The sequence below is a fragment of the Oncorhynchus clarkii genome, chromosome 7 (assembly GCF_045791955.1).
Source record: "Oncorhynchus clarkii lewisi isolate Uvic-CL-2024 chromosome 7, UVic_Ocla_1.0, whole genome shotgun sequence".
NCBI lineage: Eukaryota > Metazoa > Chordata > Actinopteri > Salmoniformes > Salmonidae > Oncorhynchus > Oncorhynchus clarkii.
In genome coordinates this window covers 58,956,514-58,982,362 of record NC_092153.1, presented here as the reverse complement: position 1 = coordinate 58,982,362, position 25,849 = coordinate 58,956,514, and the positions used below count along the sequence as shown (strand labels likewise).

Sequence of the window (25,849 nt, the reverse complement as noted above, 5' to 3'; positions counted from 1 at the left end):
CTGAAATAGCCAAATCCGCTAATTTGAAGGGGTGTCCACATACTTTTGTAAATATAGTGTATTTTGTGTAAAAAAAAATCGTATGAAAACAAATAACAGCATTGAGGACTACTCATTCTTCATTTATTCTTTCAGTTTATTTTCTTCACTGCATCTTCTTTTGCACTGATGTCGCTACATCCCATATCAGTGTTTCACAATCCTGGTCCTTGCGTATCCCCAACAGTACACATTTTTGTTATAGCCCTGGACAAACACACCTCATTCAATTCATTGAGGGCTTAATGATTAGTTGACAAGTTGAATCAGGTTAACTTAGATGCATGAATTTCACATTTATGTCTATTATGAATGGAATCCGCAGCATCCACCCAAAGGTGAAATTCATGCATTCAAGTTATCCAGCAAGGTCATTTTCTCAGCAAACAGAAAGGACACATTCTATGTACCAAAAACAAGCATCATATTCTGCACAATTAAGGCACCAACCACTGCAACTGGTCGGCATTGGGTAAATCCCTTTGAATTCAATCACTTTTTTGAATGACAACCTTCCATAAATATTTGCCCATTGTAGAAGTGCTTTTTTGGACCTGAATGCCAAAACATTCAATAGATAAAAGTGCTCAAAGTTGACCCGTTTTTGCACAACCCACCATACCGTGAGACATCCATGTCTTCATCACTGAAAAGACAAATGGTTGAGATATAATATAAAAGCTTACAAACATGGTTGTCAAACGTTTTCATAATTTCTGAAAAAGTATATTTTTCAGAAATATTTTGACATTTTTTAACCATTTGCGCCAATTATCTAAAAATGAGTAGGCTCAGATTCTTTCATATTTGCATATGTTGTAGCTTAGATCCTATTTTACCTGAGGGGCCCCAGTGTTGAGGATCGGCGTGGCGGATGTGTTGTTGCCTGTTGTATTCGGCACATGAGACAAATACAATTTAATTTGAATGTAGGCCTACATAGAACACCACACATTGGCTGCTACTGTAGGCTGAATGATTGATTTGATCTAACTTTATTTGTCACATGCACAGAATACAACATCTGTAGGCCTTACCGTGAAATGCTTACTTACAGTTGAAGTCGGAAGTTTACATACACTAGGTTGGAGTCATTAAAACTAGTTTTTCAACCACTCCACAAATTTCTTGTTAACAAACTATAGTTTTGGCAAGTCGGTTAGGACATCAACTTTGTGCATGACACAAGTAATTTTTCCAACAGTTGTTTACAGACAGATTATTTAATTTATAATTCACTGTATCACAATTCCAGTGGGTCAGAAGTTTACATACACTAAGTTGACTGTGCCTTTAAACAGCTTGGATATTTCCAGAAAATGATGTCATGGCTTTAGAAGCTTCTGATAGGCTAATTGACATCATTTGAGTGAATTGGAGGTGTACCTGTGGATGTATTTCAAGGCCTACCTTCAAACTCAGTGCCTCTTTGCTTGACATCATGGGAAAATCAAAAGAAATCAGCGAAGACCTCAGCAAAAAAATTGTCTGGTTCAAGTCTGGTTCATCCTTGGGAGCAATTTCCAAATGCCTGAAGGTACCACATTCATCTGTACAAACAATAGTACGCAAGTATAAACAACATGGGACCACGCAGTCGTCATACCGCTCAGGAAGGAGATGCATTCTGTCTCCTAGAGGTGAACGTACTTTGGTTTGAAAAGTGCAAATCAATCCCAGAACAACAGCAAAGGACCTTGTGAAGATGCTGGAGGAAACAGGTACAAAAGTATCTATATCCACAGTAAAAACAAGTCCTATATCGACACAACCTGAAAGGCCGCTCAGCAAGGAAGAAGCCACTACTCCAAAAACCACCATAAAAAAGCCAGACTATGGTTTGCAACTGCACATGGGAACAAAGGTCAAACTTTTTGGAAAAATATCCTCTGGTCTGATGGAACAAAAATAGAACTGTTTGGCCATAATGACCATTGTTATGTTTGGAGGGAAAGGGGTAGGATTTCAAGCCGAAGAACACCACCCCAACCGTGAAGCACGAGGGTGGCAGCATCATGTTGTTGGGGTGCTTTGCAGGAGGAGGCACTTCACAAAATAGATGGCATCATGAGGTTGGAAAATTATGTGGATATATTGAAGCAACATCTCAAGACATCAATCAGGAAGTTAAAGCTTGGTCGCAAATGGTCTTCCAAATGGACAATGACCCCAAGTATACTTACAAAGTTGTGGCAAAATGGCTTAAGGACAACAAAGTCCTTACCTCAAACCTTTGTGGGCAAAACTGAAAAAGCATGTGCGAGCAAGGAGGCCTTACAAACCTGACTCAGTTACACCAGCTATGTCAGGAGGAATGGGCCAAAATTATTATCTTATTGTGGGAAGCTTGTGGAAGGCTACAAGAAACGTTTGACCCAAGTTTAAGAATTTGAAGTCTATAAGAAATAAAAGCTGAAATAAATCATTCTCTCTACTATTATTCTGACATTTCACATTCTTAAAATAAAGTGGTGATCCTAACTGACCTAAGACAGGGAATTTTTACTAGGAATTAATGTCAGGAATTGTGAAAAACCGAGTTTAAATGTATTTGGCCAAGGTGTATGTAAACTTCCGACTTCAACTGTACATGCCATTAACCAACAGTGCAGTTCAAGAAGAGTTAAGAAAATATTTACTAAATAAACTAAAGTCAAAAAGTAAAAGAATAAAATAGCAATAACAAGGCTATATACACGGGGTACTGGTACAGAGTCAATGTGCACAGGTACAGGTTAGTCGAGGTAATTTGTATTTGTAGGCAGGGGTGAAGTCTGTACATGCCATTAACCAACAGTGCAGTTCAAGAAGAGTTAAGAAAATATTTACTAAATAAACTAAAGTCAAAAAGTAAAAGAATAAAATAGCAATAACAAGGCTATATACACGGGGTACTGGTACAGAGTCAATGTGCACAGGTACAGGTTAGTCGAGGTAATTTGTATTTGTAGGCAGGGGTGAAGTGACAATGCACAGATAATAAACCGTGAGTAGCAGCAGTGTAAAAAAAACAAATCGGGGGGGGGGGGTCAATGTAAATAATCCGGTGGCCATTTGATTAATTGTTCAGCAGTCTTATGACTTTGGGGTAGAAGTTGTTAAGGAGCCTTTTGGTCCTAGACGTGGAGCTCTGGTACAGCTTGCCATGCGGCAGCAGAGACAACAGTCTATGACTTGGGTGACTGGAGTCTTTGACAATTTTTGGGGCTTTCCTCTGACACCGCCTGCCCTCTGTAGCGCCTTGCGGTCAGATGCCGAGCAGTTACCATACCAGGAGGTGATGCAACAGCTATTTCCATGTTAAAATGCCACTCTGGTAGGCCTACATTACAATCAAATAGCCACAGTAGCCTACTTGACTACTGTTAAAGCAGGTAGAGCCTCAGTGTTCACAATAAACGTGTGCCGAAAGTTGCACAGAATTTTCACAACCTTCAAGTTTGCACTCAGCCGACTTGAAATTGTCTCAGTGACTAAAATAATTTGAGGGTACATTGGTCTAGAAATCAGAGAATGTTGACTTGAATGGGAATTCAAGTTTTTTATTACACTGCCAATCCTGTATAGGACATCTTTTGAAATGATAGAAATATAGGTAATAAAATAGACATGACCATTTAAGTTTACATTTAATGGTGGGTTGATTGGCAGCCATCTTTGTGGTAGTAATGAGAAGTTACAATTTCAATGGTGTACCAGATAAATTGAAGTAGTCTGAAGGGATAGGTTCATTCTATTAATTATATTTCTATGATTGAAATGACACCCACCTTGTATTCAAGAGGATGTTGTGTCTCAACCGTTAGCGGGCACAGAACAAAAACCTCAGATAATGTAAAATAGGGTCTAACGTACAAATTGTGCAAATATTAAGAGCAATCTAAGTTCACATGTTTTTTTGGTAATTGACGTGAAAGGTAAAAAAAAAAAAAAAGACATTTGTATTAAAAAAAAAATCACGAAATTATGAAATAGTTTGACAACCCCGTATGTAAGCTTTTAAATTATCTCAAACTCAACAGTTTATCTTTGCCAGTGATGAAGACATGGATGTGGTAAGGTGGGGTATGGAAATAAAACTTTGCACACCTTTAAGATTTTCAAGCAATTTAAGTCAAAACTGTAACTAGTCCACTCAGGAACATTCAATGTCATCTTGGTAAGCAATTTCAGTATATATTTGGTCTTGTGTTACGTTATTGTCCTGCTGAAAGGTGAAATTGTCTCCCATTGTCTGTTGGAAAGCAGACTGAACCAGGTTTTCCTCAAGAATTTTGCCTGTGCTTGGCTCTATTCTGTTTTTTATCCTAAACATCTCCCTAGTCCTTGCCGATGACAAGCATACCCACCAGCCACCACCATACAATTTAAAGAGTACTCAGTGATGTGATTTGTTGGATTTGCCCGAAACACAATACTTTGTATTCAGGACATAAAGTTAATTTCTTTGCCACATTTGTGCCGTTTGACTTTAATACCATATTGCAATCAGGATGCATGTTTTGGAATATGTGTTATTCTGTACAAGCTTCCATCTTTTCACTCTGTTATTTAGGTTTGTATTGTAGATCAACTACACTGTTGTTGATCCATCCTCAGTTTTCTCCTATCACAACCATTAAACTCAGTAACTTTTTTAAAGTCACCACTGGCCTCATCCCTGAGTGGTTTCCTTCCTCTCCGGCAACTGAGTTAGGAAGGACGCCTGTATCTTTGTAGTGACTGGGTATATTGATACACCATCCAAAGTGTAATTAATAACTTCATCATGCTCAAAGGGAATATTAAATGTTTATTTTAATTGTATTGTTTTATCTACCAATAGTGCCCCTCTTTGCAAGGCATTGGAAAAACTCCCTTTTTTTGGTGGTTGACTGAGGGACCTTCCAGAGCATTGTATGTGTGGGGCACAGAGATGAGGTAGTAATTCAAAAATCATTTTAAACAATATTACTGCACACAGAGTGAGTTCATGCAAATTATTATGTGAGATTGTTACCCCTGAACTTATTTAGGCTTGCCATAGCAAAGGTGTTGAATACTTATTGACTCAAAATTACTTTTCTTTTTTTATGAATTTGTAAACAAATACTCTCTTTCCACATTTAATTTAATCAATTTTCAACTCAGGCTGTAAATCAACAAAATGTGGAAAAAGAAATCAGGTGGGAATACTTTCTAAAGGAAAGGAAACCATGCACAAAATGAATCATGTGACCAAATATTTAGGAAGAGGTCATCGTCTCATGGAATCTGTGAAGGAATAAATCACATGGGAAAAGTTAGTTAGGTCCAAAAAACGGATTTTCACAAAGCCAAATTAATGTATTGTGTTATAGGTTTCATGATGCTTGTATCTAAATGAAAGTAGAACATTTTAAGATTGTTTTATACATCAGTTGGGGTCTCTATAAGCTACAATATGAGGTCCTAAACCTAGCATGATGAAGGTGCATCCTTGTAGCTGTGTGGGTTTTGGGCTAATATAGTGTACATTTTGGCCTTGAGGTAAGTTGAGCCAATGGCCATGGGATAAGTTGAGCCAATGGCCACCATACCCCTTGTACATTCTGATTCAATTCTGTCAGTTTTATTTATATTATGGTATTTTTGCAATATGTCATGCATATGAAGTCAAGATTGTGCTTTTTCTTTCACTACAGAGCAGACACAATCATGCCTAATGTATAAAACAGTAGAACAAGCAAGGGTCTAGCCCCTCTTGAGGTCCTTGAGAGAGCAGCCAAGGAAGTGAGAGAAGGGATGTCCATTCGAGCAACAGCAAGGGAGAAAAAAAAATGTCTGAATGACACTGAAGAGGTACATTGACAAAAAACAAAACAAACATGTACCTGTGTGAAAGAGAGGCTATAATAGAGTAGCAGAGGCACACAAGGTCTTATCTGATGTCATGGAGTCTGAGCTTGCTAAACATATCAAAACATTTCACGGACCAGTTTTATGGGCTTAGTAGCCTTAAATGCAGAGAACTTGCCCACGAATCAGCACATTGATACAACATCCCGGTCCCAGCGATCTGGTCAAGAAAAGGAAGGGTAAGGGATATTGAACAGAAAGATCTAGATCTGAAAGTAGGTGCTAAGTAGAACCATACAGGGTTCTTTGGTTTGTCCCCATAGGGGAACCCTTTTTGGTGCTGGGTAGAACCCTTTGCAGAGGTTCTTCAAAGAACCCCTAAGAACCCTCTATGAAGGGTTCTACCAAGAACCATTTTATCATCTGAATGTACTTTCTAGAACCGTCTGAAGGGTATCTAACGAGAACCATTTTATCTTTGGTGGGTTCTTCCTAGAATCCTCTACGAACGGGTAGAACGCACCAGCCTTACTAGCCTTTAACATTTAAATATTTATGACAATACATTACATAAATCATAAGGCCTTTCTTTGAGGGCCTAGTTATACCCTAACACAGTGCAGTGGAGGCTGCTGAGGGGAGGAAGGCTCGTAATAATCCCCAATTAACTTGCCACAAACCTCCTGTGACACAGTGGTATTAGGAATATCCTGGATTACAGGCCACATCAGGCCGGCAAGTCACATTATACTGGCTTTCAAAGTGTAATTCTGATTGGAATCCAGCCAGAGTTAGGATATCCAACAAGTAGAATTGTTAATCACCCACAACCTGCATTCAAAATGACTGCCAAGGTAGAGCAGATTGAATACTGAGACTACCTCAATCATCTAAACTGGAACAAACATCTCAGTAACGGGTGCAATAAATCCTATTACTAACAGACTGGATTAGTATTTAGTATTTAGTATTATTATTAGTATTATTATTTACTGTATCTTTGTGTGGCATCAATATACTATACAATATACTATACATGCACAAACACAGATATTACAGTTAAACAAACAACTCTGAAAGTCTCCCTCCAATAGAGCATGCTGGACAATATTATATATTGTTCTATGTAGACCCCTTCTCGCATTCCAAAGACTCATCAAATTACCCTTTCTGCCAAAAACGGTTCTTGGGGCGTTAAAGGTTCTAGGAAGAGCCCTTTGACTTACAAAAAACCCTTGATCAAAACGGTTCTTGGTAGAACCCTATCCCTCTGCAAATAACCCTTTTGGAGCCTTTTTATCATAGAGTGTAAGCATACATTTAAGATGTACAATATACTACACCACCATTCCATGAATTAAACTTTGACCTACCAGCACCATCACCCACTGTCACAGAACACCGCCACGTACTTACGCAAAGGCGGCTCATTTTGCCTTGTCCTGCTGCTCAACTTACCCCATACCAGGGTAAGTTGTGGAAATAACCACTTTTTTTTGGACAAGCTATGTTTTCAAAACTGTTAAGTTTACATTAATTCTGTAAAAAAAAATCCAGGGATACACAACATCCTGAAATACTGTATATGTAGATCTCTTTGTTAGAAAGAATACTATATTTCCTTGACGTAGTGATGCTGAATGTAAAAAAAAAAGAAACGCCTAAACCCATTCTCCCCTAGAGTATATGAGTTTATATATGAGTATATGAAATATATGAAATAAATGTCACCAACAAAACCTAAAGATACCGTATTTCTGATATTTATAAAGGACCATTTTTTACTTTTTTTTTACCCAACTTAACCTAATCCAATGACATGGTGAAATGTTTTGTTGATTTCACATTGAGTTCAAGTTAGTTGACAACAACCAAATGTAAATCAAAACTAGACATTGAACTGATGTCTATGCCCAGTGTGAAGGGCACTCTTTGCCTTTGGATATGAATGATGTTTCATCACCTTGTTAATTTGCTTTTCCCCTTCAGGGAGGACATCTTTAATATTTAATGTGGTAATCATGTTTGTAATTCATGCCTCAGTAGACCATAATTTGTTTCCTTAAACATTTAATGGATAACGTGCAAATTCTTGTTTGATTATTCAACCAGACTTTTCTGAAATCACAGGGTAGGATGACAGCCATCTCTGAGTAAGATTGAAGCAGATGGAACGCAGTCAAGTTATATTTGCCTCATTGAAGACAATACACAAATCACATGAGTCTTTGTTCCAGTTCAGAGATAATCAGAGCGGTCAGATTAGAGCTGTGTTGATCTGTTCTGTCTGTGCCCCCTTCTCTCCCCTCCTGCCTAGGGGCCATGAGGGAGGGTCCCTTTGAAGCCCTGGGAGACACTCAGTAATCCCAGCGCACGGGACACAGCTGGGACTCAACGTCCTGATCTTTCACACTCTACTCCGCACGGGGACACACAGCTACGTTCTGTCTCCCATCCAGACCTCATACTCTCCAGCCTGTCCATCTGTGTCTGCAGAGGTAGGTGCACCAGGGGACCTCTCTCTCTCTCTCTCTCTCTCTCTCTCTCTCTCTCTCTCTCTCTCTCTCTCTCTCTCTCTCTCTCTCTCTCTCTCTCTCTCTCTCTCTCTCTCTCTCTCTCTCTCTCTCTCTCTCTCTCTCTCTCTCTCTCTCTCTCTCTCTCTCTCTCTCTCTCTCTCTCTCTCTCTCTCTCTCTCTCACACAACACAATTTTCACCATCATTGTAAAGTCTTAGTTATTTGGTTGCTTTGAGAAAGTAATTTCTTAAAATTCAAATAAAATTGTATTTGTCACATGCTTCGTGAACATCAGGTGTAGGCTAACAGTGAAATTATTACTTACGGGGCCTTCCCAACAATGCAGATTCTTATTTATTATGCAGATTCTTATTTATTTAATGCGATTAGTGAATAATTGACGTCTGTCCCTCATTTTAAGGTCAACCTTGTTACGTGAACTGAACACTAATTTTAATATGGTCATACTATTCCTTTTTAATTTATTTTTTCAATAGAAACATTGAACATCTAATAGTCAAATCATAGTCAAATAATTTTCTAGTGTTTAACAATTTAAAAAATGTGAAGCTTGCATTCACTTGCCCCTCCCTCTTGCACACAACAAACTTCCATATAGTGGTGAGGAGCTCTGTGGACCCTTCGTGTCCAGAAGTCATTTAGCCATTCATTGAAGCAATTGGCCCTCTGTAGAGTTGCTATTTTCTCAAGTTTTCTCATGTCAATTAACTTGTGACATTCTTGGATTACTCATTATACTAATAAAGTCAGATTGAATCAACAAATACGATAGTCAGTTTAAAACAGTTGAAGGGTACAAGACTGTGTACATATCTGGCTGTGTTGGCAAAATTTCTACCTATCCCATCGAGTCAAGTGGGGAGAGGCTGCCCGTTGTCACAGTTCTAAGACCAGTCAGAAACATCCAGCTAACCCTACGCCAATGACGACTGAAACTAATACATCAGATGACAAATAATTAAGTAAAACAAAGCTTAAAATGATGTTTGAGTGAACCTGAATCCAGAAAATGAATGACTCCTCCTCCTCCTCACCACTCTATTCCCACTGTCGCAAAGGGATTTAAGGTGAAATTGTCAATCCTGTTACCGTCAACCCTTCTACTTTAATGTGCACCTCATTGACATTTACTATATATATATTTGTTTTACTCTTGGAATGGGAAAACATGTTTTTTCTTTACATGTGCAATTTATGACCGAATGTAAAAACGAAAGAAAAAAAACATTTTTAAAAAGCAAAACAAATTATATACCCTAAAGGCCCTCTATTGATGGAATGACCCAGCTGTTATGCTTTTTGGTAGGCTTTGCTGTACACACTCCACACACAAGCTTGTGTACAGCATACACACACTGTACGCACATAATGTTGGAGAGTATTACTTTAGTAATGCATTACTAAATCTATTGACCAATCTTCAATAAATACCGTAAAACGTATATTTATATAATTGATCTGCTAAAATCATTGAACACAACCAGCGCTTATTGGAGACAGGCTTATCCTTGAGTTAGGTGTGTATTTCCTTAAAGTGATACATCAGGATTTTGGCAATGAGGATATTATTTTTATGTCTCTGCATCTAGTATGAAGGACGAGGTAGTTTCGCACACTAATGCTAACTAGCGCAGAGACATAAACTTCATTGCCAAAATCCGGAAGTATCCCTTTAATGTACACAGCATTTTGCTCTATAAAATGTTGAAAAGACTACCACACTGTTGTGACCGGTATGACCAGTATAAACATAATATTAACAAATCCATCAGACTTGCAAAGACTAGGCTGCCTGTCATACACCCCCCAATTTCACTCTTCACCACCACGGAGAGCATTATTTGATGTTGTGTTGTCTTTTTGTTGGTGCCATTTCTAGGATTTAAAAAAATAATAATTATGCACATGACCGTGGGAATATCAGAGTGGTGTCCATGGTAACCTTGTGAACAATTAATTTAGACCCCGTGACTATTTGAAACAGGCGTTTACTTGCTGAAATGTAATAAAAGGGAAAGGCGGCTATTTGAGACTGCGTTTAATTGAGGTTTTATGGTAGGTATGGTAAAGTGGAAATGAAATGATCATAACACAATGAGGTTTGCTCTATGCTAATTGTCATTAAGTAGCCAATGTCAAGTGTTTTTTCAGTATAAATCCATCCCACCTATTTAAACCCGTGATTTTGCCGGGATATGATCACCTCTGAGCCTTTGTTCTCCTCTGGAACAGATGTATCAGTCACATGAAAAGAGATCTGCTTCTTTTATCAGAGTTAAAGACAAGCAATCAAAGGGATTTGTTATCTGTTTAGAAAAGATTCAATGAGCCAAACTCACGTCCCCTGACTTACGACTTTAAGGACACAGGAAATACACAAGTAGAAATAACAACCAAATGATCATGTGTCTTCAACCTCAGTTTGTAAAGAACTGTATATATACACTGTATGTTAGGCAGTGTGTTAAGGTTGTGTTGTTAATATCTGGAAAGTAGTGATGTACTGTGAAACTCAAAAACAGCAAAAACATGTGACTTTGTTTACCAAATCAAAGGCATAGGATGTCTGCTTATTATTTACACCAGAATATCAAAGTCTATGTGACTTGATAACTCACCCTGTAGTCGCTGGCCGTGACATAGAAGATGGGCTGGAAGGCCAGCCAGATGATACAGGTGGTGTACATGGTGAACCCAATGAACTTGGCCTCGTTGAAGTTCTCGGGGCACTTCCTGGTCTTAAAGGCGTAGACAGTGCAGAGGATGATGAGGATGCAGTTGTAGCTGAGGGACATGAGCATACTGGAGTCCTTGCTGTTGCACTTGAGGGTAACTATGTCCCTCCTCTCGGGGTTCACTTCCTTCCTGATCCCCGGGGCCTCCACCAGGAGCCAGACCACCACCACCACCAGCTGGCAGGAGATCAGACCCCCGCAAATGGCCACCTGCGAGGCAGGACTGATGAACCTCGGCCGCTGGGCTCCGTCCTTCACCCCGCTGAAGATGCGTGCGATGCGGTTGGTCTTGGTGAGAAGCGCAGAGTAGCACACAGCGAAGGAGGTGCCCAGGCCTAGTCGACGTAGGGTACACACAGCCATGGAGGGCTTGGAGATATAGATGAAGGTCATGCTGTAGCACATCAGAACACCCAGCAGGAGGATGTAGGATAGCTCCCGCCCGCTGGCCTTCACCACAGGGGTGTCGTTGTGCTTGAGGAAGAGGCCAATGATGAAGAGTGTACACATCATGCCCAGGCAGGAAATTGTAACAGGGCCTATAGCCCAGGCGTCCTCCCAGCGGATGTACTCCTCTGGTAGGTTGTAGCAGCCTGTCAGGTTGGCCAGGGGCCATTCGCTAAACTTGCAGTCGGCGCAGGTGAACTCGTTCTTCAAGTACTGGTAAGGCTGGCAGGGGATGCAGATCCAGCAGCACACATCTCCAGGCTGCATGCTCTTCACCTCGTTCTTCCTGCAGGGGTCGCTGCATTGGGAGGTGGGTGCGGCATGGCCTTCCCAGGGGATCTGGCTGGTGTTAAGGGTCAGATTCTGGGCCCAGTAGCCTACCTTACGGTAGACGTAGCGTCCGTCCTCTTTGTGGTAGTGAAAGATGTTGTAGCGGCCTAAGCTGTCTCCAAAGATATCGAACCTCACCATGTTCTCTGTGTCTGCTGGACGGAATGGAGCTGCAGAGTGATAAAGAGAAGACCATGGTCATGTTATGATGGTTGAAAGTGAAATAAACAAATTAATGTCTATCCTTGACAATACAATATATCATTAACCCTCTGAACTCTGACTCACTCAGATTTGTATTTTGAATTGTGTACAATGTGTACAATGAATCCAGGGTCTTGGAGTCAACATGTTTTTATTGAATGAGCTTGTATCTGCTTCATCATTTCACCTCTCTGCATTCCCCTCTGACATTCCATTCCTTTCACATGGGATTAAACAGTAGCTGATGCACCGGGGACACAGGTGCAAACCCAGTATTTACATAATTGAAGCCAGAAGGTTGAGTCTGTTTTCTTTGACACAGGCTTATTGCCCTCGAATGAGAACCTCAGAGAGAGGTTTAAAAGTTGTTGTTTTTACTATTCAGGTGCCAACAACTATGGGTTTAGAGCAGATTCATTCAACACCATGGAATAGACAGTTACTACACAATCACTTGGTAACATGTCAAAAAGATTAAACATTTATCTCAACATCAATCCATTCATAATGTCTAACTATGGAATAATACATTCTTAATGTCTAACTATGGTATAACAATTTGCAAGACATGGATAGAAATACCAATGCATTCATAGCTAGAATGTCAACAGAGCAAAATGACAGAATTGCACCTGGACCGTTGAGATGTTTAGAGATTTTTAGAACCATTTTCAGCTGAATAGCCCCATTATTCTCCATAGAGAATCATCTAGTCTCTTTTGAAATGGGGCTTTGTAATGGATGAAGGATAATTTGTGACCCTGCTGTACTGCCATTTCCCCAAAGATGTCCATACACTTCAGGCGATTCTAGTCTTGTAATACAATCTGATGTCTTCTGACAGCAAGCTCCCCTGGGGATCCATCTACAATCCATGGACGGCTGAGATGGTTAGCTTGGCTAAAGCAACCCTCATGGACTTTGAACCCCCGCCCAACCCCACCATCACTCATACATGGAAATATTCCCACCTTTTACTGCATCCCTACCTTAAGACTTGGAGACACAACTACTCAGTCAACGGTTTAGTAGTTAGAGCATTTGGCTTGGTGGGGTTGTTGTTATCTGTGTTGTACAGATGTGTTGCTGCTATAGGGGTTTACATAAATTATCTGTTACTCTGACTATCTCTGGTCACCACCTGACTGAAAGTGTTGTTCCCTGATGAGGGTGTTTATGTGATTCCTATATGTAGCTGTCAATCGTTGTCTCTGATTGAGAACCATACTTAGGTAGCCTGTTCCCACCTGGTGTTTGTGGGTAGAACTATAACACACGGAACAAACAAAGAATGCCCACCCCAACTCACGCCCTGAGCAAACTAAAAAGGAGACATAAAAAGGGAACTAAGGTCAGGACGTGACACCAAGTCCATATTATGGCAAGAATAGCTCAAATAAGCAAAGCAAAGAGAAACAACAGTCCATCATTGCTTTAAGACATGAAGGTCACTCAATCCGGAAAATGTCAACAACTTTGAAAGTTTCTTCAAGTGCAAAAACCATCAAGCACTATGATGAAAACTTCTCTCATGAGTGTTAAACAAATGAAAATACCTTTTGCCTTGACGACAGATTTGCACACTCTTGACATTCTCTCAACCAGCTTCACCTGAAATGCAAAGGGTGGCTACTTTGAAGAATCTCAAATATAAATATATTTAGATTTGTTTAACACTTTCTTGGTTACTACATGATTCCATGTGTAATTTCACAGTTTTGATGTCTTCACTATTATTCTACAATGTAGAAAATAGTTAAAAAAGAAAAGAAAAACCCTTGAATTAATAGGCGTTTCCAACTTTTGACTGGTACTGTATATGTATATATGTGTACGGTACCTGTTAGATATTGGGGGCTTCCTGTGATGTGCTTTTGTATGTATGATTGCTGTACAAGTGAGATAGTTAGCATGCTCGAAATATAATGGTCACATTAGCCCCTGCTAATACACAGTTGTTTCCATGTTGTAGACAAATCTACAACCATCAACAGACTTCTGTCCTGCACATCTAATGTGTTTTCTTTGTGTCTATTGTCAGAGAGTAAACCACAGATCAACTGGGACCATTGGCTGGCATTCCTTTCATTAAAAACACAACGCAAGAGAGTTACATGCTGACCACACCGTTCGCGTCGTGTGCAAGCTTCTGCGTGGCCAGGCGCTAAAATAGGTTCTATTTGTGATGCTCAACGGGCTGCAAGTCCGGCCTCTCCCATCTCCTCATTGGTTTTTAGGAGCATATACCCATGTGGGTGATTGAAAGATGAACTGATGTCCACACTCCAGTCGGTTGTAGTAATGCACCGTAAAGTTGGTTGCCAACCGCCATATAAAGTCCAAAGAAGTAAAAAAGAAGCCTGAGGAAGGAGGAGAGATGACGAAAGGAATTCAGTTTACCGTTTATTCTGTGGATTAATTGTCGGAGTAGAGGACCTTGTGCATTTTAGATAAAATAACAACCCAATGTTTATATCCAGGACAAATTATCTATCAACACCAAGCTAGCTAGCTAAATTGACATAAATGTTTAATGCTTTTTGACCTGTCCCCAAATTAATATAATTTGTTCAGAGTTTGTTTTGATATTTCAACCTGTGTGTCCTGATCATGTCTGGTGTGTGGGTATAAAATCAACATGCGCGCGATGGCGCATGCAGGCGCATGTTAACGATCACATCTGTTACATAAAGTATAGTCATGTAGATACTCATCAATCTTCAAACTCACCGTCAAACTTGGTCTTCAGGATATACTCCCTGTAGAACCTCTTGCCGTTGCCTGGCTTCAGAGCGTCACAGATCTTGGTGGTGGAGTTGGGGCACAGCGACTGCCTCATGTTATGCAGGGCATGGGCCATGGCATAGACAGCGTTCACCACAAACATGATCTTGGACTCCTGCTCAAACAGGCCGTCCCGCAGAGAGTGCTTCCCACAGCCCAGGTCATGGAGGCTACATTGGAATCTATTCTCCCAGAACTCCCTGAACCAGGGGTTACGTGTGTTGTTGTAGGGATTCAGGCCCGTGAAGTACTCAGCAAACTGGGGGATGGGGTAGGAGGCCAGCTCGATGGTAAAGGCCCCGTCCGCCACAGCCTCGCTGCCCCTCACCACGATCTCCTGCGCCCCCCAGCCATCGCTGGCCACCCAGGTGAAGGACGCGTTCAATCGGTTGGCAGCCACCAGCAGCTCCCGGGCGTCCTCGCTGCGTGTGAAGAGAATGACCACCTTGGCATTGGACTTCTGCCGCAGCGAATGGATCACCTGGTCATAGCTATAGCGGTTCATCGACCGGCTGACCTTGGCTGAGGTGGCTATACAGATCTGGCGGGCGCGGGCCTCCTGCTGGAAGGCGTCGATGCCCGTCTCGCCGTAGTCACCCTCCGATGCCACGGTTGACACATAGGTCCAGTTGAAGAAGCGCAGGATCTCTGCCATGGCCTTGGCCTGATAGAAGTCAGGGGGCACCGTGCGGGCAAAGTAGTCATAGCGGCTCTTGTCGCTGAGCTTGGCGCTGGTGGAGGCGTAGCTGATCTGAGGGATCTGGAAGAGACGAAGGAGGTTGGCCACCTGGAGAGAAGGAGAGAGAGGTACTATGAGAGCATGATCAAGATTTAAACAATACTGTAGGGGCTTTATTTGATCTGTATTGTGGAAGTTCAACGTTACTGCTTGATTTAAATTTAAGAGCAATGATCCCGTGTAAGCGAAGACTGCGTTCAAGATGATAATAATTTGTCTAAATCGGAAATGCCCTTTACATTTCATGCAATTTGTAATGCTTCAGAAATCCAGTTGGAATAGTGCCAAGTCTTTACAGTACCTAGACATTATACCCTAGTAATAGTACTGATAACTGCTTTACATGTATAACAATTCACTGAATTAATTATTGGGAGTTCTGATATATTATTAAATCAAAACAGATTTTGCTTGTGGGTCATTTCTTTATAACAGTAATACAGTAATCTCACTAACAGTTTGGCCTAAAGGGACAATCAGTCTCACTCCAATCTGCAGCCTCTCATCGCCCTCTGAGGTCCTAGCAGTGTGTTTCACAACTCTCATTTCTGCTGATTGTCTGACAACATCCTTGGCTTGCCACGGGCTCCAAGTATGCCCACATAGACTACAACCCAGATCTGTCATATCTCATATACCACACTGTCGACAACATCCACCAATAAAACCATGCAATATCTGATGATTCATTGGCTTGCGAGAAAAACATTTTAAGGCTAATTTCCCCCAAATTCTACATATTTTGTAATGGGGCATAGAGAAAATGTTGCAGTTTCAGGGGTGGAGAATATATTTTTTAAACTAATTTCATACAATCCTACACATTTTGCCATAGGGGGGATAGAAATGTTTGCAGTTTTTAAAATTATGTGTGAGTGAGAGTGACTAACAGAATTAATATGGACATCCGAGTCGGTAATTCGACCATGACTACTACAAGTTTAGATACCTGGCTAGACTAATTTACCCATCTAAAATGTTTTTGCTGACATGGGCTACTTGAGTTTCTAACCAGGTTTCTATGAAACAAAAATGTTGCGTAAAGTACGTTGGATAAAAGATTTCACAAAAGGCCTGACGGAAACAGCAAAATATTTGCACATAAAACCGTTTCCACTGCCATTTCTCGTAGAATTAGTTTTGCCGACACAAAAAGATCTCACCATGTGGAACGAATAAATTGTCTGTCGGCTTTTATACATTTGCACTGAAACTTCCTGTTTCCATCACAGCTGTCATAATGTTTGTTGATATGGTATGACTTCTCACGTAAAAACTTTGGATGGAAATATGGTTAGTGACTGACATAACAAGAGAAAAACTGCTTATACACAACAACATTTAGAAATTGCACATTGTGTATTCTGTTATTCTAACTCTCAACAGTAAGTTGAGACCCCGACTGAGTTCCGACTGCGATCCGTGGGCTTAAAAAATGGCTGCCATTTGCCCATCCCTGATTTAAATTATTTATAGATTCCATTTTACTATCAAGAAATACACATAGAAAGACAGACAGAGGGGGTGATTATACATCATAACATCACAAAAGCCTTATATATTGTATTTTTCTCTGGCTGTAATAGGTTTTGTCAGTGAACAGTGATGTGGTGCAGTAGAAGATGCTCACTGACTTTAGCTTGAGCCAGAGAGGTTTTGAACTCTCCTTCTTATTAATCTAGTAACTAATTTACCGTCTGGTGATGTCACCAGGCAGAACAAAACTCCATCCCACCAAAACAGGCTGAAATTTCAGGCGGTCTTTTCAAACAGCTCTTACACTAAAAGGGCATTATCATTATTTTCACAATTTGACAGTATTATTACAACCTCATAGTGTGGAAATATATATAAAACAAGAAAATCTGTTTTTTTGACCACACTGGGCAATAAAAAAAATCATATATGCATGGTCATGTATAGAACTGCCAAGAGTGTTGTGAACAGGCTTACACTTTATTCAGGCTGGAGTGAACAAACAGGCAAACTGCGTCAAAACCTCCAGAAAAAAAGGCAAAAGCGCAAAGCGCAAAAAAACACTCACCAAAGCTAATGTACCAAAATACATACCATGTGCCCATTAGGGAATGAAAACCAGGTGTGCAGAGAACAAGAAAAGGAATTGGAACAATGAAAAATGCAGCGGCGATGGCTAAAAAGCCGGTGACGTCGAACGCCGAACGATGCCCGAACAAGGAGAGGAGCCGACTTCGGCGGAAGTTGTGACAGTACCGCCCAATTGACGCGCGGCTCCAGCGGACACCGGCCTCGGGGATGACCCGGAGGTCGAGGCGCAGGGCGATCCGGCCTGCGACGGTGGAACTCCCACAGCAGTTCAGGGTCCAAAACATCCGCCACCGGAACCCAGCACCTCTCCTCTGGACCGTACCCCTCCCACTCCATTAGGTACTGAAGGCCCCTCGCCTCGAATCCAGGATGGAACGAACGGAGTACGCCGGGGCCCCCTCGATGTTCAGAGGGGGCGGAGGAACCTCCCGTACCTCAGATTCCTGGAGCGGACCAACCACTACCGGCCTGAGGAGAGACACATGGAACGAGGGGTTAACCTGTTTTCGCTAGGGGGCAGCATTTTCACTTTTGGATGAAAAGCGTGCCCAGAGTAAACTGCCTCCTACTTAGTCCCAGATGCTAATATATGCATATTATTAGTAGTAATGGATAGAAAACACTCTGAAGTTTCTAAAACTGTTTGAATGATGTCTGAGTATAACAGAACTCATATGGCAGGCAAAAACCTGAGATAAAAATCCAACCAAGAAGTGGGAAATCTGAGGTTTGTAGTTTTTCAACTCAGCCCTTATTGAAGATACAGTGGGATATTGGTGATCTTGCACTTCCTACGGCTTCCACTAGACGTCAACAGTCTTTAGAAAGTTGTTTCGGGCTTCTACTGTAACGTGGGGCTGAATGAGAGGGGATTGAGCCAGGTGTCTGGCAAAGAGCCACTCGCTCGTGACGAGAAGTCATGAGAAAGTTACCTCTCGTTCCATTGCTTTTCTACAGACAAAGGAATTCTCCGGTTGGGACATTATTGAACATTTATGATAAAACATCCTAAAGATTGATTCCATACATCGTTTGATATGTTTCTACGACCAGTAATATAACGTTTGGAATTTTCGTCCGACATTTCCGCTGGACTAGCCTTCGATTTGATTAATAAACGTGTAGGTAATAATAGGTGTTTGGAGGTGTTTGGACATAAATTATTAACTTTATCGAGCAAATCAAACATTTATGGTGGAACTGGGATTCCTGGGAGTGAATTCTGATGAAGATCATCAAAGGTAAGTTAATATTTATAATGCTATTTCTGACTAATGTTGACTGCACAATATGGCGGATATTTATTTGGCTGTTTTGGGCTCTGAGCGCCGTACTCAGATTATGCTTTTTCCATAAAGTTTTTTTGAAATCTGACAAAGTGGTTGCATTAAGGAGAAGTTTATCTAAAGTTCCATGTATCTATTATCAATGTTTATTATGAGTATTTCTGTGAATTGATGCTCTCTGCAAAATCACGCATGTTTTGGAACTACTGAACATAACACGCCAATGTAAAATTCGAATTTTGGATATAAATATTCACTTTATCGAACAAAACATACATGTATTGTGTAACATGAAGTCCTATGAGTGTCATCTGATGAAGAGAATCAAAGGTTAGTGATTCATTTAATCTATATTTCTGCTTTTTGTGACAAATCTCTTTGGCTGGAAAAATTGCTGCGTTTTTCTGTGACTTGGTGGTGACCTAACATAATCATTTGTGGAGCTTTCGCTGTAAAGCCTTTTTGAAATCATACACTGTGGCTGGATTAACGAGAATTGTATCTTTAAAATGATGCCTAATACTTGTATGTTTGAGAAATTTGATTTATGAGATTTCTGTTGATTGAATTTGGCGCCCTGCAATTTCATTGGCTGTTGGCGAGGGGTTCTCAGACAGGTTAATACTGTAATCGGGGGGAAGCTGTGTAACACACCTCGTTCACCCTCCTCAGGACTTTGAATGGCCCCACACACCGCGGACTCAGCTTCCGGCAGGGCAGGCTGAGGGGCAGGTTTCGGGTCGAGAACCAGACCCGCAGTGACGGTCCGCGCTGGTCTTTTGGCGCAGCGTGGCTCGCTGGAGGTGAACATGGGGATCCTCCCATGTATCCTCCGCACGACTGAACCAGTCGTCCACCGCAGGAGCCTCGGTCTGACCCTGATGCCACGGCGCCAGAACCGCACTGAAAGGGGGAGAGGTTAGTGGAGGCCCACTCCCCCGGCCGGTCCTGGCAATAGGACCGCAGAAACCTGCCCACATCCTGGTTCACTCTCTCTACCTGTCCGTTACTCTCGGGGTGAAAACCCGAGGTGAGGCTGATCGAGACCCCAGACGTTCCATGAATGCATTCCAGACTCTCGACGTGAACTGGGGACCCCGATCAGACACTATATCCTCAGGCACCCCGTAGTGCCGGAAGACGTGTGTAAACAGGGCCTCCGCAGTCTGTAGAGCCGTAGGGAGACCGGGCAGAGGGAGGAGACAACAGGACTTAGAAAAACGATTGTGTTTCGTTTGAATTTATTGCACAATCCCCACGTCGATGATCCCCACGTCGATGAGGTGGTAATTGAGTCGCCTTCTTTTTACAGAAGGCGAGAGCCAAATCGGCATATTCTGGGGGGATGCGCACGGTGGAGGCCTGGTCTGGACTTTCCACCGTGGTAGCACCAACGGAAACCCCTACATACCTCCCCGAGCACTCTCGCGACCACCCCGTGAGAGCCCTCTGTTACCAGGAAATGGTGGGATTATAGCGAGCCAACCAGGGAAGGACTAGTACCACGGGAAACGCAGGAGAGTCAATGAGGAAGAGACTGATTCTCTCCTCGTGACCCCCCTGCATCTCCATGGCCAGGGAGATGGCGGCTTCCCTGATTAGCCCTGATCTTAATGGTCGACTATCCAGAGCATGTACCGGAAAAGGTCTAACCACAGGAATAATGGGGATCCCTAAACTAAGGGTGAATGCTCTATCGATAAAATTCCCATCTGCGCCGGAATCGACGAGCGCCTTATGCTGGGAATGCGGGGAAAACTCAGGAAAACAAATAGGTACATACAGGTGGACAACAGAGGACTCTGGATGAAAGTGGTGCAGACTCACCTGGGGTTACGCCAGCGTGCCCTGCCGGCTGCCTCGACTCCCAGAGGGATCGACCCGGCACCGATCGACAGTGTGCCCTCTGCGGCCACAGATGGTGCACGTGATGGCCACTCCTCCAGCCTTTCTATGCGCAGCTTCTCCCAGCTCCATGGGCACCGGAGCGGGAGTGCTGGAAGATGGAACCGACAGAGCCCCCTCTGGACGTCCGCAGGTGACCAGCAGGTTTTCCAACCGGATGGACAGATCCACCAGTTGGTCAAAAGTGATGGTGGCATCTCTGCAGGCCAACTCCCGTCGGACTTCCTTGCGCAGGCTGCATCGGTAGTGGTCGATGAGGGCCCTGTCGTTCCATCCTGCTCCGGCGGCCAAGGTCCGGAATTCAAGGGCGAACTCCTGGGCGCTCCTCGTCCCCTGCCTCAAATGGAAGTGCCGTTCCCCCGAAGACGGCCCGGAAGCGGCGGGTAAACTCCTCAAAGTGGTCCAACGCCGCGTCTCCTTCCCCCCACACTGCGTTTGCCCACTCCAGAGCTCTCCCGAGGGGCATGAGACGAGGGCGGACACTCTCTCCCTCCCCGAGGGAGCTGGGTGAACAGTGGCCAGGTATAGGTCCAGTTGTAGGAGGAACCCTTGACACTGTGCTGCCTTCCCATCATACTCCCTGGGAAGTGAGAGACGCATCCCACTGGAACTGGATCTGGACGGGACGGGTAGAGGTAACCCCGGTTGCGCTGGTCGAGGCGCTGGAGAGACTTCCTGCCTCTCCCAGCGGTCCATAGTCTGGACAACGCGATCCATCCTTGCACCGAGATGATTCAGTATGGCCGGCGGAAGTCGTTACAAGAACATAATTTGACCAATACCTCTATGAGACATCTCATTCATTATGTCCATCATATTAATCAAATATCAAATGATTTTGCTTGTAAAAAAATTATGTGACTGAAAATTAAGCCAAACATTGGGAGATGTCAGGAAAAATCTGATGTGATGTGCCTGGATGGCTGTTAATCACAGGAATCATTGTTATTCTCCTAGATCAGAGGGTTGAATAACAGATTAGTCAAAGGCAGTGATTGCCTCACTGAGATATTTATTAGAACTAATGAGATAATATTATGCATTACATTGTCGACCCCCCCCAGGTTTTCTGATACATTTCTTAAACAGAATTATGACATAAGACTGTAAAAACACCAGTAAATCAGCTCCAAGTGACTTTAAATAGTAAAATCTGTTCTGAAGCATTCCCACAAATAATAGAGACATACAGTGCATTCGGAAAGTATTCAGACCCCTTGACTTCTTCCACATTTTGTTACGTTACAGGCCTATTCTAAAATGGATAAAATAGTTTTTTGTCCTCATCAATATACACACAATACCCCATAATGACATATCAAAAACAGGTTGTCAGAAATTTTGTAAAAAAATACACTGGAAATAACACATTTACATAAGTATTCAGACCCTTTACTTGGTACTTTCTTTAAGCACCTTTGGCAGCGATTACAGCCTCAAGTCTTCTTGGGTATTATGCTACAAGCTTGGCACACCTGTATTGGGGAGTTTCTCCCATTCTTCTCTGCAGATACTCAGGTTGGATGGGGACTGTCGCTGCACAGCTATTTTCAGGTCTCTCTAGAGATGTTTGATCGGGTTCAAGTCCGGGCTCTGGCTGGGCCACTCAAGGACATTCAGAGACTTCTCCCGAAGCCACTCCTGCACTGTCTTGGCTGTGTGCTTAGGGTCGCTGTCCTGTTGGAAGGTGTACATTTGCTCCAGTCTGAGGTCCTGAGCGCTCTGTAGCAGGTTTTCATCAAGGATCTCTCTGTACTTTGCTCCGTTCATCTTTCCCTCGATCCTGACTAGTCTCCCAGTCCATGACGCTGAAAAACATCACCGAAGCATGATGCTGCCACCACCATGCTTCACCGTAGGGATGGTGCCAGGTTTCCTCCAGACGTGATGCTTGGCATTCAGGCCAAATAGTTCAATCTTGGTTTCATCAGAATCTTGTTTATCATGGTCTGATAGTCTAGGTGCCTTTTGGCAAACTCCAAGTGCGCTGTCATGTGCCTTTTACTGAGGAGTGGCCCTCTGGAAGGTTCTCCCATCTCCACAGAGGAACTCTGGAGCTCTGCCATCAGGTTCTTGGTCACCTCCCTGACCAAGGCCCTTTTCCCCCGATTGCTCAGTTTGGCCAGGCGGACAGCTCTCGGAAAAGTCCTTACATTTAAGAATGATGGTTCTTGGGGACCTTCAAAGCTGCAGAAATGTTTTGGTATCCTTCCCCAGAGCTGTGCCTTGACACAATCCTGTCTCGGAGCTCTACGGTCAATTCCTTCGACATCATGGCTTAGTTTTTGCTCTGACATGCACTGTCAACTGTGGTGTGTGCCTTTCCAAATCATGTCCAATCAACTGAATTTACCACAGGTGGACTCCAATCAAGTTGTAGAAACATCTCAAGAATGATCAATGGAAACAGGATGCACCTGAGCTCAATTTCGAGTCTCATAGCAAAATGTCTGAATAAGTATGTAAATAAGGTATTTCATTTTTTTTATTCTATAAATTTGACAACATTTCTAAAAACCTATTTTAATTTTGTCATTATAGTGTATTGTGTGTAGATTGATGAGGAAAAATATGAATTTAATCAATTTTAGAATAAGGCTGTAACGTAACAAAATGTGAAAAAAGTCAAGGGGTCTGAATACTTTCTGAAGGGACTGTATGTGATTGTATACAAATATACCATTTTAGAAAAATGTATATCTGTTTGGGCTTCTTGTGGTCAATTTGCAGTCTAATGATTTATTATTATGTCCAAGCCCCCTGAACATCCACTCAAGAGAAAAATGGCTAGACTCTAGACTCTAAACCTCAGAATATCATGTATTATATTGTCATAGTATGTCACAGGACATATTGCAACACTTTTACAGTAATATGTAACTAAAATCACCTGTTCTTTGTACAAGAGGTGGCAGTCAAACCATATTCAAAATAGTTATGCTTTATGCATGTTGCCATAGAAACTGTTAAAAGACACAGATGAGGAGTCCTCTGTCTGTGTGCTGAATGGTTAATATTGGAAAAGTATGCTACCCTTGAGGCTTCCTGCCTGGCTCACTAGAGATTCCCTGACTAGGAACTCTAGTTACTATTGCCATGAAACATTCTCCAAAAACCTCTTCTTCCCTAACCCACCTCGACAGGCTTTAAAAACACAGCTGGCAGCAGCCTGTTCTCTCTCTCCTAGGAGAATGGGAGGACACACTTAAGTGGTAACTAAAAGTACAACTTCATTTAAAAAAATTACTTCCTAGATTAGCACTACCAACAACCTTAAGTTTGCTCAATTTTCGTACAACACTGATTTTAAATGGGATTTATGCAGCCCTACATCATTGACAAGGCATATAAATGCAGTCCAGGAATTGCAATAAACAATGCCTTAGCACTTCGACTCACTTGACAGATTTCACTTTTTCAAAAACACTACAATCATAAGAGTGAGATGAGAGAAATAAAATAAAATTGGGGCAGAATATCCAGAGCCGCGGCTCATGGTGTATGCATAGGACATGCGTAGCAGACCCATTAAAGTGTCACCTAGCTAAGTCCACACATGGACACACTACTGAGCTTACTGTGACTTGGAATTGAAAAACTTAAGATCAGCATCAAAAGAAAATGGTGTACATTTCTACAAGTCTACTCTGCAACTAAATATGCATTTGTCAAAATTATTAGATCATTTCCAATCAAGTTTTTGTTATTCTTTCATCAAGCTGTTTTTATAAAATCCATACACAGTCCCAGAGGAGGAGATAAAGTGTAACCCAAAGGCCATGTCAAGGATTCAGTGGTGTTGTGAGGATTAATTAAAACCATTTATCTGACATTATCAGACTTCCTCACCACTCATATATGTGAATGCTGTCAGGCCCATTTGAGTGATACATATAACAGATTGTGGCCAGTGCTTTGGGGAATGACATGATTCACATCTCCAGCATTTAGATTAATTTGCTCAGAGGCAACTCAAAACTTTTGGGAAAATGACTGATCTGTCAGTCTGGTAGACATAGAAATCAATTACACTTCAAGCAGAATACTCCTATGTATTGTGCAAGAAATATCTTTCACACGGTTTACATGCCTTGAATCACCTCTGTATAACACACATAGGTATTATTGATTATCTTCTAATCCAGTTCCATATTCACTTTGTACTGCAGCCAGCAGACTTAAACATGTTAGACATGCAGCTCATACTATTCCTGACACGCTGAGTCTCCTCCTCAGTGAGAGAGCTCTGTATTTAATTACGAAAATTAGGAAGCAGGCAGGGAGAGGATTTGCATTGGAAGAATCTACTATAGAGAGGAGTACTTGGAAAGGGGTTCACTCCAGAGCAATGGTAATACACAGCCTGAGTGTGGAAAGAGGGATAGATAGCAGGCTTTTCAGCTCCCATTCATTCTTAACACAGAAAGAAACCCAGCACAGTGGAAGAACAGAGTGCCTAAAGGTAAGAAGACAAAAACACAGCCGAGTATCAACGTGAGTAAAAGTACAGGAGCAGAGAGTGTTGCAGAACTCTTTATTACATTAATACTAGACATCTCTGGAGTGGTCATTTACACTTGGTGCGTTTGGGAAATTTCCCCAGTGCAATATTAAAGGGAAGAGTACATTTTTAAAAATGCACATTCATTTATTTTTTAATTAAAAAAACTGAAATACCTTATTTACGTAAGTATTCAGACTCTTTGCTATGAGAGTCGAAATTGAGCTCGGGTGCATCCTGTTTCCATTGATCATCATTGAGATGTTTCTACAACTTGATTCCACCTGTGGTAACTTCAATTGATTGGACATGATTTGGAAAGGCACACACCTGTCTATATAAGGTCCCACAGTTGACAGTGCATTTCAGAGCAAAAACTAAGCCATCAGGTCGAAGGAATTGTCCGTAGAGCTCCGAGACAGGATTGTGTCGAAGCACAGATCTGGAGAATGGTACCA

General features: G+C 42.0%; 1 protein-coding gene across 1 annotated transcript in view; it reads right to left on the bottom strand.

The window, feature by feature from the left end:
* Positions 1 to 25,849, bottom strand: part of LOC139414356 (glutamate receptor, metabotropic 2a) — a 62,937-nt gene that overhangs the window by 7,631 nt on the left and 29,457 nt on the right. The window contains exons 2-3 of the mRNA XM_071162273.1: positions 14,840 to 15,680; positions 11,012 to 12,075 (exon numbers count right to left, since the gene is read on the bottom strand). Of these exons, the coding sequence (XP_071018374.1) occupies positions 11,012 to 12,075; positions 14,840 to 15,680 (1,905 nt within the window). The remainder of the gene's footprint in view (positions 1 to 11,011; positions 12,076 to 14,839; positions 15,681 to 25,849) is intronic.